We start from the raw sequence: 16,200 nt of genomic DNA, 5'->3' as shown, positions 1-16,200 counted from the left end.
TTAAATTCAGATGTTGTGTCTCATTACATATCAATATTCAACGGCAAAACCAACCACCAAAGATTAACACAATTAATCACAACCTCGCATAATAGAGTTTTTGGATATTAATATGCTTTAAATGCACACTGAAAACATAGCCAGGTTATCAATGCACTATAGACCAAGCCACGATTAAGACTGTACAAAAACTGTTAAACGAAGCTATTGTTATGCTGATTGTTGATGCTAAAAACATGGCAAACGTTTTTCTTTTTCTTCTGAAATATAAGCCACCCTCCCCGAAACACCAAATGCTCTCTGATAAAGTTGCAACAGTTCATTTATTAGCCAAAATATATACTTTCTTGTACAATTTGGTTCACACATATGTACATTTTCCTTATATACAAAACATTTTGAACACCAAATCCTCACGGAACTTACAAAAAGAAAACCTCACTGACTACATGTTCATACAATATTACATTAGCAGTTTTACACAGGACATGCTTACAATGTAAGTATACAGACAGACAATATTCTTATTTTACATTCCATACAACTGATTAAAATAAAATATACAAAATATAGCGCCTACGAAGAGGACAGCGCCGATAGAACCAGCGCGGCTTCTAGCTGGTTCTGAGGCCTGCAAAATATGGGAAATGAAACAATGTAAAGAAAGAAACTTTTGATAAACAAAACAAAAAAAATCCTCAAAACGTGTGTACTTTTAATCAGCGTGCGAAATAAAATAAACAAAAAGGACTAAAATAAAGCAAGACCCTGACAGGACTAGCCAATGATGGTCGATCAATAAATCGACGCAGGTTGAAAATCATAGCTGTTTGTAACCTGTAGGCCTGACTACTATAAATGTAAGACTGTGCCTCAATAATGCGACAGTTATAGGGTGTAATATAAAATAATTACATGGTCAGATGGTAATATATAATCAGGCACGGTCGAAATAATATGTTTGTACTAGGATGATAAATTTAAACCAGATGATTTTGAAAATTTGAAACAGTTAACCCAATATTAATAACGTAACAGTATCTTACCGTCTTTGAACTGGGTGGAAGGCTGTTTTAAACAACTTTTTCTCTGCTTCCAAGGCACTAGATCTGTCTGAAATAATAATAACGAAATAAAAATAAAACATTAATTTACTTTCTCTATGTTACGTCACAGCTGATTGGTTTTGAGGCGGTCATTTTTTATCAACATTGATCATGGCTTGGCTATTTTTTCCACAATACGCATTTAGTCCTCATACGTCAAGGTAAATGAGTAGTTCCGTTTTACGGTTTTAAGGAACGTAAGGCCTACTGAGGATTTAAAACCTTGCACTGATATTTTTCTTGCACTGGCTTTTACTGTGAGAAAATTAGCCTTCATCTTCGTGCATATTGTTATTATGTGTATTTTACACAGCCTTTTAATTCGTATATCATTAATTATTATTTGAGGCAATATAGGCCTAGGTAATCTGGCTAATTGTGGCCAACTGCGTTTAGGCCATTTTACTTATTGTCGGCCTGTGCAGTAGTATTTTATCTCTCTCTCGCTCTCGCTCTCTCTCTCTCAGATGTCACACTCACCCATTTACAGAAGTAAACTACCTTCATTATTTATTCAGTTTTAAAGACGTATTTTAAGCCAACAAGGACTGCTCGTGCTTTCAAAGTAAATATTCAGTCTTAGTGAAATATTGTCAACAAAACAATACAAAAACACAATAGTAAAACAGACTAAAATTTAACGATTGAGAAGAGTTATAAATCAATAATACTTTTCAGTCGTGTTGACATGTACCTGTTACAGGTGATTCTGAATTATGACTTTTGTCCTCCGTGTGTCTGGCGTACATCGCAAGGCCGTTCGCCGAAGCCTGGTTGGCCAGTCCGAGGTAATGGTTAGAGTTTATTAAAGCGAGCTGATGGGCTGAGAAGGCTCTGTTTGTCCAGTTCTGAAGTTTCCCAACTGGGCAAGAGATAAGTCTGTGAGGAGCGATGATTGCTTGCGTTGCAGGAGCAGCTGAGTTTCCATTTACCATTGGAGACTTTCTAGGATTGTCCGGAGTTGTTGCAGTCTCAGCCAAAGACCAGATTTTAGGTTTCTGGGCAGGAGCCGCGTTATTCTCAGAGGGTGGCGAGTTAATGGACGCGGGGTTCAGTTTTAACTGCTCGACGTTTGGGTGTGCCGCTTTAATTTCTAAAGTGTGGTGGTGAAAGTGTTCCCCTCGATCTCCGTGAATGTCTTTGCTGTCTTTTACCACTGCTTTGAGAAACCTGTGATCGGGTCCTGGCAAGTCCTCGTAACCGTCTGAAATCTCCGAATCGCTTCTGCCGTCAAGTTTCAAGTCCGCGTGCAGATCATCCTGGTCATCCAGATCGTCCTTATTTTCGATATTTTCCGTGTCGATATTCTCTAAATCAATTTCTTCGTCGTCCTCCCGCTTGTCTCCCTCGTCCCCCTCATGATCACTACTATAAACATTTCCCTCTTCATCTGTCCGGCTCCTTGGAGCCCAGGTCATCTTGTTCTCTTTCTTTAGCCTTCTCCTGGCGTTGGCGAACCAGGTGGACACTTGTGTGAGGGTCATTTTGGTGATGATGGCCAGCATGATCTTCTCTCCTTTGGTGGGGTACGGGTTTTTCCGGTGCTCGCTCAACCAGGCCTTAAGTGTGCTGGTACTCTCCCTTGTGGCATTTTTGGGTCTGGATGGGTCACCAAACTGATATTGCCCGTAGGGGTAAAAAGCTGGGTGATGGTGAGCAAATCCTGGGTGTTGAACGCCTGGGCTATCTTTCAACTCATACTGAGGTCCCTGAAGAAATAACATAGACATAGTAAATATGAGAAACCAGCAAAATAACAGAGACGCCAAAAATGTGTTATTAAAGTTTTGTATAACCATGCAGTTTACATTCAGCAATATTTAGGTTGTTATTTCAACGTCCACTTTTCAGCCTGAGATGATTGTGGCAATTATGGTTTTAGCCAAACGGGCCTCCTAAACCGCACGTGCAGAACATGCCTTTATATAGTTTTTGAACAAATACAATTATTTAGCCCAGTGGAAGCACAGCAAGAGCAAAAAATGGAATATAGAAGAAAATATTATTACTGATCATTTATGGCCATCAGCTTTGTTGGCACTCTGTCAACACATCTGACAAAGGGATTTGCTGCCTTTACGCAGGGTAGGCTATACCATGTATACAGTAAACATTTTTGTGCATATTTCAAAAGGCAAAAAATGCTACATTAAAGAGTGTACAATTAATGCTACATTACTGCATTACTACTTATTAGCCTTATAGCAGAAGGATGCCCATGTTTTCTTGAGTACTATGCCATATGTTCTGCGCTTGCTGTTTTGGTTAATCTATAGACAGTTATTTTCGTATTTTTTAAATTCCATGAAGTGGTCTTACTTTATGGCTCAGTTCCTTATTTACAAATAAATGGCCAAGTGATTTTTTTTAACAATTTGAGACTCTTAAAAGTCAAAGCGGCAGAATTTTTTTGTTGTTTAAGTTGGCCGTGAGGTGTTTAAAATAAACACGAGAGGCTTTCAATAGCCTCAACTCTTCTCAAGAACTTTAATATTTCAAATTGAAACTGTGAACACATTACTTAAATAAATACTACTTACCAACTGATTGAAAATAGAAATATCATTTGAATAAGGAAGGAAAGCTCCATATCCTTGCGCGGCGGCGAAAGGTGATCCGTACATGGTTGAAAGAACGTTGGAAAGAGCTCCAGATGGGCTAAGCTCTGTCCCGGCTCGAGCGCTGCCAATACCCTGGCGCTCCGAGGGGTATATCGGTCTGATATACTGATATCCCAACTGCGGGAAAGACATGGTCGTAGAAAAAAGGCTTCTGTAATCACAAAAAGCAGGGAATCGCCCTCTTGGTACGCACTACGATATCCACTTTACAGTGAGCACAACAGACTGTAAGGGAAGTCTATATTTCCTCATACAGGGCCGATGTAAACGATCCGATTGCGCTTTCCTCCCTCACTTTCCTATTGATCTGAATGGACTAAGGTCAGGTCCTTACAGATTGCTTTAGATTATTGGGACTCTTAGCTCTGATTGACATTTCTAGTCGTTCAGAAGCCCCTCCTATTTTCAAGTCTCTCTCTCTCTCTCTCTCTCTCTCTCTCTCTTACTCGCCAGCCCTCCTCCTCTCTCTCTCTCTCTCTCTCTCTCTCTCGCTCTCTCGTTGACTATTTCCTCTAGATAAGTGTACTGACGTCGCGGTCTCTTATTTGAATGGGTTTCAAATCTCATTTTATGACTCGCCAATCACTTCATGTGCTGTTTGTTCTTCCGGCCCTTCCCCGATTTCAGTACTAATTTTCTATTTGTGGTCATCCATACAAATGACACAAATTTCAGTCTTGCTGCGTGATTAACTTTACGTATTTCTTCAGTATCTGTCTCGTCTGAATAAAGTTTTTTTCTTTCTTTATTGTTACACGTGCGTCTGCGAGCCTTGACTTTGCGGGTGTTTGTAACCTACAACGCAGAAGGTGCATTTTTTTAAAAAATGCAGCTTTGCTTAAAGCGATATTTGTTAGGCTACTGACGGGAAATACCTTGATTAGAAATTAATTCGTCGATAAAATAATTAACTTGCCATTAAATTATCTTATTTTCCTCCCGCTCCAAGGATAACAACAATACAGCGTTACTTGATAAAATCTCACAACATTAAGACGCTGAAGTGTGTGTGTATGTGTGTACACATTTGGGTGAGATATTTTTTAAGTTACAGAAATATTTAAACAATTATGAAACAGTCACTCGAAAATATTGATAAAAAGATAAAATTCCTAGAAGAAAACATCTACAAATGGTTAAGCAAACAGATATCGCTGGGATGAATTTGATAAAACCCAGGTCTTGTAAATACTACGGATTAAAACAAAGCAAGGCAGTCAGAATTGAAATTCCATGAATCAATATTTGAAAACCTGCAAGGCACATCCATAATCGCATTCGATCCCATCTTTATATCATCTTAGGTCTGATAATCGTCTACGAAACAGCCACATTCTTAAAGAAATTATTGCCCCCAGTTTATTATGAACATGTAATATCCCTTCTACAGTATTGACAAAGGGATTAAAAGACAACTGCTTTATCTTAGTTTTAATGATCCGATCGGGCTTCTCGGAACCACGAGTCCGTTTAAACCTTTAATCTTCTTTTCAAGTGATTATTACCATTAGTTGTGAATGATCAAAACGGCAGTATCATTTAGGCTACTGTGTATATGCCGCATCAAATATCCATAATGTATACATGTAAAGTTGGGATGTTGCTGCTTAGCGTCCTGACATTTCGACTGGTGACGCTGGTATAACCGAGCCCGGGATTACGTGTTATTAATTACCAGACTGCCTTGTGCCATGCGTACAGAATGGTAATCACTACACAGCCGTCAATAACACAAGAGAACCACTCCCGGGGCTAACAGCGAAGTGGAGTCCCTCAACTACGTTATCAGAATAGCTTCACACTGAGTTTAAAAGGCGTGCATGTGCAGAGCAAAAAAAAAAAAGCTTTAAAAGATTTTTGTAGAAGCTGCATAGCTATTCAACGTCGCCAGAAGGTAGTCCATTTGAAAAGACACGTGATTGTATTTTTTTGTTATTGTTTTCAATTAAAAAAAAAATGTGTTAAAAGTGTACAGTCAATGCACTCACGTGTTCGATTTGAACAGAAAGGAGGTTAAACAAAAGTTAGTCAGAAGTAAAATCAGGTTGCTCTGTACTATGAGCGGTTCAATGAGAGAGGCAGGCGACACGTCTGCGAGTTGGTGTCCGCTCCACAGCGCTCTCAGTTCGGATAGACACGTGTCTTATCCCCGGGACCTGTCAAGGCCCCAGGGTCTGCCTCTGATTTATTACCCCAATCAAACACACATGCACTAACTTAACACTTTCACACAGACCCGGGAAACTGGAGTGGCCATATAAACATAAAAGGAAGCCCTCTTCCTTACCCTATAGCGCCTCAGTAACTAGCTCTGCTAGATCCCTGATATCTGAAGCGTTATTTTATGAAAGGAAAAATATGTATCAATTGCTGTAAATGAAAGGGATTCATTGAGAGCGACGCAATGCTTATTTCTAATTGATTTCTTATTGCTTATCTGTCCTGATAATAATAATAAGAATAATAATAATAATAATAATAATAATAATAATAATAATATATTTTTTTAAAAACACTATTATTATTATTATTATTATTATTATACTCCTCTTTGGAAACATATTTGACTGTCCATTCAATAATTGACATATTATTGATGGCACAATCCATGAACTATTGAAGTAAATTGATTGAGATCATATCCCCAACATTAGACCTCTACGTTTCATTTTGCAAGTGAAGGGTTGCGCATCACCAGCAGGCGATTTATTAAAGTAGTTTTCATGTAAATAAGCATAATGCATATACTATACAGGAATAGATGTATGCTGAATCGCTTCTACCTATACAATGCACAAAGAGCCAATGACACTTCGAAAATAATGAAATGAAGCTTAAGATCAAAGACTTCAAACAGAGCCTCCTCAGATTACACGTTTGGATCTTTTCCATGATTCCAATTCCAAGGCGACAGAAAACAAGTTACACATTCCTCATCACACATGGATTCAATTTTCAAGGAGCCCTCTGATCAAAATCTGTTAATTGTGCTGACAACGGATTTGAAAAGAAAACACAATTAATGACCTTTCATGTTTGAGAGAGGGAGAGAGGGAGCCGTCCCTGTGCAGTCCCGCCTGTCTAAATCACATTTTATGAACTACTTTGGCAAATAAGCTGTTATTTGGAGATTCGTGTAGGATGCGGTTTACAAAACATACGGCTTAATAACACATAAATATTTTTCCTCACTTTGCATTTATTTCACTGGAGGAGAGGGTCGCTGGGAGGGTCTTTTTTTTTAGAATTGCGGAAGTTTCCGCTGTATAGCGTTTGAATTTGTGATGTCAAATTGGACATTTCAATCTTTGCCTACATGCATTTTATCTTTATGGTTAACATAACATTAAATTAAACTGCACATTAATCCAACATGTTGGCGCATAGGCCGACATGCTGACTTAAACAATAGGCATGTCTACCGTACGATGTAACTGACGGTTCAGTTCACATCTACAGTATTAATAACATCTTTTAAACAAGAATGTTTTGTGTTCGCTCATATAAACTGGGGGGAAAACTTTTTAAAAACTTGGCATAAGCTATGTCAAAAACACTGAAGTCTCAGAATGTGTTCTCTTCCCCACATCTAAAAGTCCCCTCCTTCCAATTCAGTTCCCATTAAAATAGAAATTAAAGGGTAATAAATCTTTCGGGTTCTGTAGAGAGGTAGGGACTTAATCTAATAAATGAAAAAGGAAAATTAATTGTAGTACGGACTTGACGCAACCGTAGTAAGGACGCGATCCACTTTCAAAAGAGATTTAAAGTTTTTTTATTATTATTATAACTGTTGGGACAATTGGAATAAAATTCTTCTTTTAATTACATTACACCAGCCAAGCGTGCACATTAAACAGATAAGCCCTGTTTGCATGACTGACAACGTATGGGTTTCTGAATGGTTCCTTTTGCATAGAACGCATTAACGAATTAAACTGTATTATGCAGGACTCGTCCATTGACACATAACACATACGGTGTCCCCTTTCGACATTTCTCACGACATACGTTATTTAATGTATGTCTTCATATGTACATAAAGCAAGGTATGGCAAAAATACTTGCCGACTTGCACCCAGTCGTGCACAGGTGTCGCGTCTTGCCTATAGGGCAGATCTGGGGGTTATCCTTCAGATATTCAATTTAACTTACTAGAAGTCATGGATGTAACACGTTCACGTCGAGTCGTTTATTAACTACAAGTGTATTTAATCACATTCACTTAAAATATGTGAATACATTTGTGTATGTGGTAAATAGAATAGAATCTCACCTCACAATAATCTCACAGTTTACAAAATACAGAATCAAGTGTTTTAAATATCGCTATATATAAGCAAATAGAATAAAAATGAAGTATGGTCTCAATCGCGATAACCTGTATTTTTCTTCAAGTCAAAATGCAGTTTTAAAGTTTACATTTCCGCGCGCACATTTAGACGACTCTTGTCCAGTCGCCAGCGACAAAGCTTGGCAACAAAGCTTTTACCCTCTGAAGGAACTGCTGCTGCTGGTGAGGCGACTTCTGCACACGTTTGCGCTAATTTCTTCAGGGAGTTATCTTTGTATAGAGGCGTAAGAGAGAAGGCAGGGCTCTAAAAAAAAAAAAGAGCCCGTAAAGAGCGAATTTGTGTTTAAATTGTGGCGCTGCCGGGAGCCATGGGCAATAATTGATTGGGAAGGTCAGAGCGCTCGGTGTCAAATGGCCTTCTCACCGCGCTCTATACACTGCTTTGGTAAATATTATGCTGTCCGTCCTGGGGGGGGGGGCTCCGCGATGTTTTATTAGCGACTCTGGGTCTGATTATTTCACCGTTATTTACCCACATCTGTCCTGGGTGAAATCTTCACGGCTCTGCTGTGAGGTCTGGCTTGAAAACGTATCGTAACTGAGAATATTTTTTCCTCCGCCGCTTCCCCTGGCCGGGCAAATTCCGTCGGGACGCGTTAATTAATCAATGTAAACAGAGTCAAACACCACACGCTTATTCCTCCCTTCTGTCTCGCCGTGATGTTTTACACACTACCATCAAAGTCCTTTGGATACCGCGCTATTACTGAGACGGTGTGACACATTTCAACCTTTTATTGACATAATCTACTTGTATAAAGCACTAGCAGTTAAAAAATAAAACAACAATAATAATATTTATAAATGTAAAAGGGATACATTTATTGAAATAGACAAGACATGATGCAGTTAGGTAGGATATGCATGGAGAAATAAACATCTCCTTGGTGTAATTACACACGTTGTTGTTGCGTAAATATAACCGTTATGCATATTGTGTTTTTAACTTTCAGTTGGTATTCCGCTCATGCATTTTTCTTTCACCTCCAATCCAGGAGTAGCTCCCCCTATATCACTAACAAACAGGCATTGATTTTATGGTAAAGTCACTTTGGAATGGGAATGACTTACTCTAGGCCGCGCTATCACTGTATTACACAAGAATGGGCCAGGTAACAAGATGAACATTGATTCAGCATTATGGTTGATCAATAATGAAATAAGTAACTTCGGGGCCAAATTAAAATGCAAGCTGGCTTAACGCTGCCAGCTGCCGGGCTAAGTGACAGACCTAATTCAGCTGAAGGGGGAAAGCAATATTTGAATTGAAGCTGCTCTGCACTTGGGTTTACGTTGTGCTGCGGTCGACAAATGGTGGTGCGTGCTGTAAAGAAGCACTAAAACATGTTGCCTAACCCACCCACACACACGCGCGCGCGCGCACAGACGCGCGTAAGATAACATTCTTTGTGGATCAGTGGATCACAGCACCAACACTAGCACAAAGTCGACAAATAACATACTAAACAAGAACAGTAATGGCAAGAACATGTCTTATATCTTATAATATTCTATTTCTATTATTAATAAAGGTTATTATAAATTATATTGAGGTACATATGATTAAGTCCACAGCATATATTACATTTCTGTTAAGTTTCCATTTCCCAGGTACTTTTATTTTGACACATTTTGTATTAAAGCATTGCTATTAAATATGTAGCCTACATATATTGCCTTAATTGAACATATAAACATATACAGCACAATTGTATATTTTTGTAACAGAAGAGGCCTACTGTAACAAATTTGCCCTTATCACTGTGTGTTGTATGAAGGCATATGCCTTCTTAATCTTTGTGTTCATTTAATATATCACTATTAAGGCACAAGTTTCTTGGCGTGACAATGCCAAAGAGCTAGGGAACAAAATGAGAATTGTAACCCCAGTCATAAAGAATTATAACCCTGCCATATTGATTACCGAATGTTAACAATAACGTATTCCATTAATACTTAATTTGTCCTGGGTGAAAATGCACACACACACACACACACACACACACACAAAAAAGTGAAAATCATAGAGAGAATAAGGTGAAAACAATGGAATCCAGTGTTTAAAAAGGCATTTTTAAGTGGCATGAAATGACCAAATGTTTTGTTTATCAATGGGGTGAAAATACAGCTGTAACATGTTCATTTAAAGTAGTGTTTTGAAGTATCAGCATAACCTGGCGGCTCAGTAATCATATTTATATGGAGTATTCTGTCCCTGACGAGGGGCTCGTTGAAGTAGGCCACGTACTGACAGACGCAGCGGCTGTTGGGACCGTGGACGCTCCTGGGGACGCGCTGAGAGAGGACAGGCTGTGAGGACCGTGGACGACGCCAGGGACATTTCTGAAGAGGACAGCCTGTTCCACCTGGTGTCCTGTCTTTTAATGGGGACTGCTCATTAGAGCACGCTTTCCGTATGCTTTCTAAACGTGTCTCACATATACTGAGCTGTGTCTGGTTGCTTTTCTTTTTTCCTTTGGTATTAAACCGTATTGCTCATCGTGCTTAAATTTAGGTCAGGAATTAAGTGTAAATTTAGATCTATAAGGAGCCTTATCCATTCAGTTGCCGTGGTCAGCAATGTATAAACATCTAAAAAAGATGGAGGACAGACAGTTGAATTCTAAATGTTCTAAATATTATGTTTCCTTTTACTTTTCTACACTGAAAAACAAATATGTATACATCTGCATTAGACTCATATAATTGCATATTTATTCCCTCATTCATATTTGAAAGTGAGATTCAAAAGCATTTTGACATGCATTTGCTGCTCTATACAGTTCTATCGCTGGCGTTTACTATTCTGGGTTCTGATATATCGCCTTGCAGCCAGTTAAACCCTTGCTTGCACCATACCCACATTCTTATTGTACACCCAGATGTATGGAGGGCATGCTAAGTATGCGCCCGGTTCTAATGAATGACCACCGGGGAGAACTTCCCTAAAGTTCCGTTTCCATTTCGGTATTCTGCGTGAGTCCACAAGCTTAATTACCGTGCTGAATAAAATCGTATCACCTCCATACAAACTATGACCACTATAGCACCTGCGTGCAGGCTGCCAGTTGTCTTGCCTTCACACACGAACGTTACGCTTTAGTACTCTTTTATGAAAACGAAAGTGTGATTAATTATGGCCCCGTGTAATAATAATTATGCCAGTAACTCACATTTTGACCTCCAGTGGAGTTTGCCATGTTTGTTGATGGGGGTCTGGGTGGACCTACTCCAGAAAGTGGTCTATATACTAGTGTCCCGCTGGTCCTTTTCAGGTATTACTCTTAAACAGAAAGCACGGCAAATATTTTTGTCCTGTGACGTGTCGGTACGTCACAGTTCTGCGCGTCACACTATTTACACCTTGTGATAGTTTTTGTCTGACACAACAGAACTAAAACCAGACGGCTGCATTTCCATGGCCAGAAGAAAGACACATTTGTTCCCCCCCCCCCCCCCCTCATTCTTAAGCTGTAGTTCCTGGGCTGTCAATCAAAACAACATCAAAGTAGAGGTGTGGCGGTGTTCATTACATTGCATTACGTTACAGGCATTTAGCAGGCGCTCTTATCCAGAGAGACTTACACAGCTTTTTTTACACATAGCATTTACATTGCATCCATTGATACAGCTGGATATATACTGAAGCAGTGCAGGTTAAGGACCTTGCTCAAGGGTACAATGGCAGTGTCCTACCTGGGAATCAAACCTGCAACCTTTTGGTTTCAAGACCAGTTCCTCAGCTATTATCCTACACTGCCACCCCAAGGTGTTTTTTTCCCCCAGTGTTTTGGAGACTGAAACAAGGTGAATTAAGGTGATGTAGAGATGGCACATTTTCTGAGCACCTGATTGGCTGCCTGGTTACCAAACTGGCATCTGAAATTTCCTGACAGGTACCCACACGCACGCTGGCGTACAGGAGGCCTGTTATCCTTTTGGACACATTGCATTCAAATGTTCTCGTTATAACCAGTAACCGAATGCATGACCAAATTCATATGAAACAATACGAGACAGGAGAATGAAGGGTAAACAGCTCAACACAAAATATAGAGTAAATCTTTGTTGATGTTGAGTACAGTTCCTTTTTTAAAATACACATTCCCTTTAAATACACATTCACTTTTTTTGCACACTGGCATGGCCTATATAACTGAAGGTACAGTGATGTCTTTCACTCACGATTTTCACTTGGTGACACAGACCTTGTCCGTTGGCCCAATTATGTGAAATTGGTAATACAGAGTTTCAAAAATCTGTGGCTAGGTCAGGTTTGTGTACGTGATCTACACCAGCCTTTCACTGCACTTCTGTTGTCCACACTTGATGGAACTATCTGTGGATATTATTTCTAAGTCTTCATTGGTCACCCTTTCATGTTTGTATTTTTTTTCCACTTTGAAGACCATTGCGAGTTCCATGGTGATGATTGATCTCCAGCTAATGATTGTCTTACTGCATGAAAGGAAATATAATCTCAAAAAGTAATTCCTGAGTCAGGAAGCAGTCTTCATTAAAGTAGATAAAGTATGGCTTTCTGTGGGGACAGCATTGCATTGATTAAAAGGTAATGCAAATCAGTAAAATAATGCAGATGATTGGTCCACAGCATTGTTTTGTGCAAGCAGATATGAAATTAGGCTGTTTGGACTTACAGTAGGACACAGGAGCATGAAAGTTGCGGCTGCAGCCAAGTTCCTGTTTGAATAGGAGTTTAATTGCGTGACTCTGCTTTCTTAATCAGTGTTTCTACATAGGCATGTCATCTTGGACCAATTCTAAGAATTCTCATTCTTGTAATGCTGAAAAAAAAAAAAAATTGAGTAAATACTGCCACATTTGAACTTCTCAACTGTGGAAAATGGCAGTTGAGAAATCGCAAATAACTTACCCTGAGAAACCGGGCTGGGCTGGGCGGGCATGCCATAGTTTGCATAGAGATGGCTTTATAACATAATGTTAAGTGTCTGTAGTCAAATTTCAGTCTCACTACTGCAGTGATTGTAGAGAGGTAGGCCTACAGCTAATTGAGACGGCTTTGTCATTCGTATCATAGAATTCATTGGCTTATGAGTGAACTGGCTCCCTTCAGGAAAAGGAAATTAATTAATGAATCAATGAATCTAATATTCAGCTCCCTGGCTAACATTAGCAGCCATTTCTTTCAAAACTGTGGGTTAGCGCGTCCAGTGCACATATGGTGACCTGACTTTATTAGCTTTACTTGCTATTTTTACTAATCAACATAATGCATGTTTTGGATCTAAAACTAGAAGACAATCGTTTAGTCTAATTCACAGTGCCCGAATCACAACACTTTGAGCCTAGGTGTAGTATCTTTTCTGGTAGCTCTCTTTATGCTTGCAGTGTTCTTGGCTTGCTTAATTTTTCAAATCCATATATTGAAATAATTTGTCTTTCCTCTCCGCAGTCAGCAGAGAGCTGTTGAACTTTCATTTGAACACATTTCATATAATCAATATTAAGTCAATTTAATAGTTTCCGTAATGTATGCGCTGACATTCTATCATGATTGGATGTTGAACTTGTTTTAAATATGAATGTCCAATAAGTAGGCATCGTGAAAAATGAAAGCAAATTATGAATCCTAATATATTACGCAGAACCACACTGACAGTAATGAACAATACCTTCAAAATCATTTAACCTCAGTATGAAATCTACAACAAGACTTTTTTTTTCACCAAAGTGACTTTGTGACATATCATCTGTTTCCAAGCATAGGGTGACAGTTAGTTCAGCCATTTCCTCATAACCATTTCCTTTATTTAAAAAATGGTAATGTGGTCAAAAAAAGTGGTAATTCAGTAGTTTCCTCACAACCATTTCTGTTTATTCAAAGACAACAATGGCTGCGTCTTGCAAAATATTGGAGAAACAGAGGAACTTTTGGTTAAAAAAAAATGTTTACAAGATTCCAGTATAACTTACCACTTATCACTTCACTTTTTTGGTGAATTCATATTTTTCTGTTATTTTCAAATATTCTTCCATGATAATACCACTTCATAGAATTTGATGCAAAGAAGCATTACATTTAGTTAATACAAATGGCTATTTCAGTTATACCATTATGAAGTATTGCAATGACCAACATCACTGTTACAAATATAATGATCACAGGAAAATTATATATATATATATATATATATATATATATATATAATATATATACATTTTAAATAATAATAATAATAATAACAATAACAATACACTTTGTTTATATTATTATATTATATTATCTGCTGGGAGGTCTACTGAACCCACTGGTGAGGAGAAGAAAGTCAGCTGAACCATGCGAGCACCCCACTTCATCGAAGCGCTCGCATCAGCATAACAGCATCAGCTGGCTGGTTTTGTGTACGGGCGAGCGGTAATTGTTTGTAGAATTAGATTGTGCCGCTAACTTGCGAGATGGAACAAATGTCAAGTGTGTGTGTGTGTGTGTAAGGTATTGTAGAACAAGCAGCCAAGCAAGACTGGACTCAGCTGCCGGGCCAGTGCAGTCACAACCAATAATGATTAGGCCGGCGTTGCCGGGTAATTTCTCCTTTATAACCGCAAGCTGTGAGAACGTGCTAGCGCCGCCGCCGCCGCCGCCGCACGCGCTCAGTAACGCCGCGCTCGGTTTTTATCATTGTCCAAACCCTTCCCTTATCGCGGCCCCGCGACGCTCCAGACGCTCTCCGGCCTGCGCGTAAATGCCTGTTAATCTTTATGTATCTGTCAGATTTTTCCTCATCGAACAACCCCTGGCGTTAACCCACACCCCCCCCCCACCGCCGCCCCCCACCCCCCCTCCTGTCCTCACCTTTAAGCGGATTTTCTACCCCGTGTTGCATACAAATTGCGAAAGTAATCAATAAATATGCACCTATGAATTATGCAGGCGCGTGGAGTGGGGGGGGGGGGTAGATGGGGGGGGGGGGTTTGGGGTTTGCTCAGCCGAACGGGGTATTTCAGAATGGCGTCCCTGTAAATCACAATAAGCAGTCACGGTTGCTGTTTATGTTTTTTTTCATCCCCCCCCCCCCACTCTAGCGGGTCTGCCAGTTTTGTCTGTCAGTGTGTGTCCCGGGTCCAGAGATATACGGTGGGGCCGCCCATCGGGGGGGCGAACGGGCGCTGATCCTGATCCTCGCAGACGCCGATTAAACAATATGGCCATCGTTCATCGGGTTTATTCCAAACGACCCTAAATGTTAAACGGTAATCTGAAGCCCGACCCCCCACCCACCCCCCACCCCCCCTGCCCCCCCCAAGCCTGGCACCCTTCTCCCGCCGCTAATGAAATGAGTCACTGAGTGCGCTGGATTAGAAGAAGAGGCTGGGGAGTATATAATCATGTATATATACACATTATTATATATTGGAAAAGTGTCGACTCTATTCCCCTGGTCCTTTTAATCCTTCGGCCCAGGCAAAGCAGTCCCGGCCCCGTGTGGAAATTCAGAAAGTGGAAAAATCGGTAGCGCTCATAGCATCAGACAATAAATCCTCAGGTTATTTGCCACCGCGTTTAATTAAATATTTTGAAAAGAAAACCCTTGTGATTGATTCTCCCTCGCTATCGATCCGCCATCGATTGCTTCTGCCGCGCGGCCTCAGCTGTGCCGTCTGTTAAATGGTCGCTCGGCAACAGAATATCTCGGTAAGAATTGCTACAGTAAAAAAAAAAAAAAAAAAAAGAAAGAAAAAAGAGGAAATTGAGATTGCGGACTTCAGGCGCAGGTATGCCATGTCCAGGATCTGACAGAGCATCACAGAACTTCCCCTGAAATTATGACGAAAGTTAATTGCTTGTAAGTTTGTTTTGCCTCTATTTCTTAGTTGTTGATTGTGAAAGCAGGAAATGTTGGAATGAAAATATATTGCCATCGGTTCTTGTTTTTTTGTCAGCTGTGGACTGTATTGCGCTGTGCAATCTCTTGGAAACACGACAGTGGAAGTAATTATCATGTTAGGTTTTTTTAAGAATGGGAGACAGGATTCCCAATCTATATTCATGATAAAAGTACAGTAATTGCCCTGATAACTTTCTGTACTGAATTCATTTTCAGTTGTGATGGAATATCCGGGAATATCCCTTTATATT

At 39.7% G+C, this 16,200-nt stretch overlaps 1 protein-coding gene across 1 annotated transcript; it reads right to left on the bottom strand.

Moving 5' to 3' along the window:
- Positions 1–304: 304 nt before the first annotated feature.
- LOC118214881 (iroquois-class homeodomain protein irx-3-like) lies at positions 305–4,161 on the bottom strand. Its single transcript, XM_035395164.1, has 4 exons — positions 3,647–4,161; positions 1,801–2,815; positions 1,047–1,113; positions 305–631 (listed from the first exon to the last, which is right to left on the bottom strand). The coding sequence occupies exons 1-4, from the start codon at positions 3,857–3,859 to the stop codon at positions 577–579; spliced, it is 1,350 nt and encodes a 449-aa protein (XP_035251055.1). The 5' UTR covers positions 3,860–4,161; the 3' UTR covers positions 305–576.
- Between the last annotated feature and the right edge of the window lie 12,039 nt (positions 4,162–16,200).

This window comes from Anguilla anguilla, chromosome 16, assembly GCF_013347855.1.
Source record: "Anguilla anguilla isolate fAngAng1 chromosome 16, fAngAng1.pri, whole genome shotgun sequence".
NCBI lineage: Eukaryota > Metazoa > Chordata > Actinopteri > Anguilliformes > Anguillidae > Anguilla > Anguilla anguilla.
The sequence above is the reverse complement of the archived record's forward strand: the minus strand, read 5'-3'. Positions and strand labels throughout refer to the sequence as shown.

Coding starts and splice junctions, on each gene's coding strand:
- LOC118214881 (XM_035395164.1), bottom strand. CDS start 3,859: ATGTCTTTCCCGCAGTTGGGATATCAGTATATCAGACCGATATACCCC. Junction 2,816..3,646: donor TTTCTATTTTCAATCAGTTG/GTAAGTAGTATT, acceptor TTATTTCTTCAG/GGACCTCAGTATGAGTTGAA. Junction 632..1,046: donor TTCCACCCAGTTCAAAGACG/GTAAGATACTGT, acceptor CATATTTTGCAG/GCCTCAGAACCAGCTAGAAG.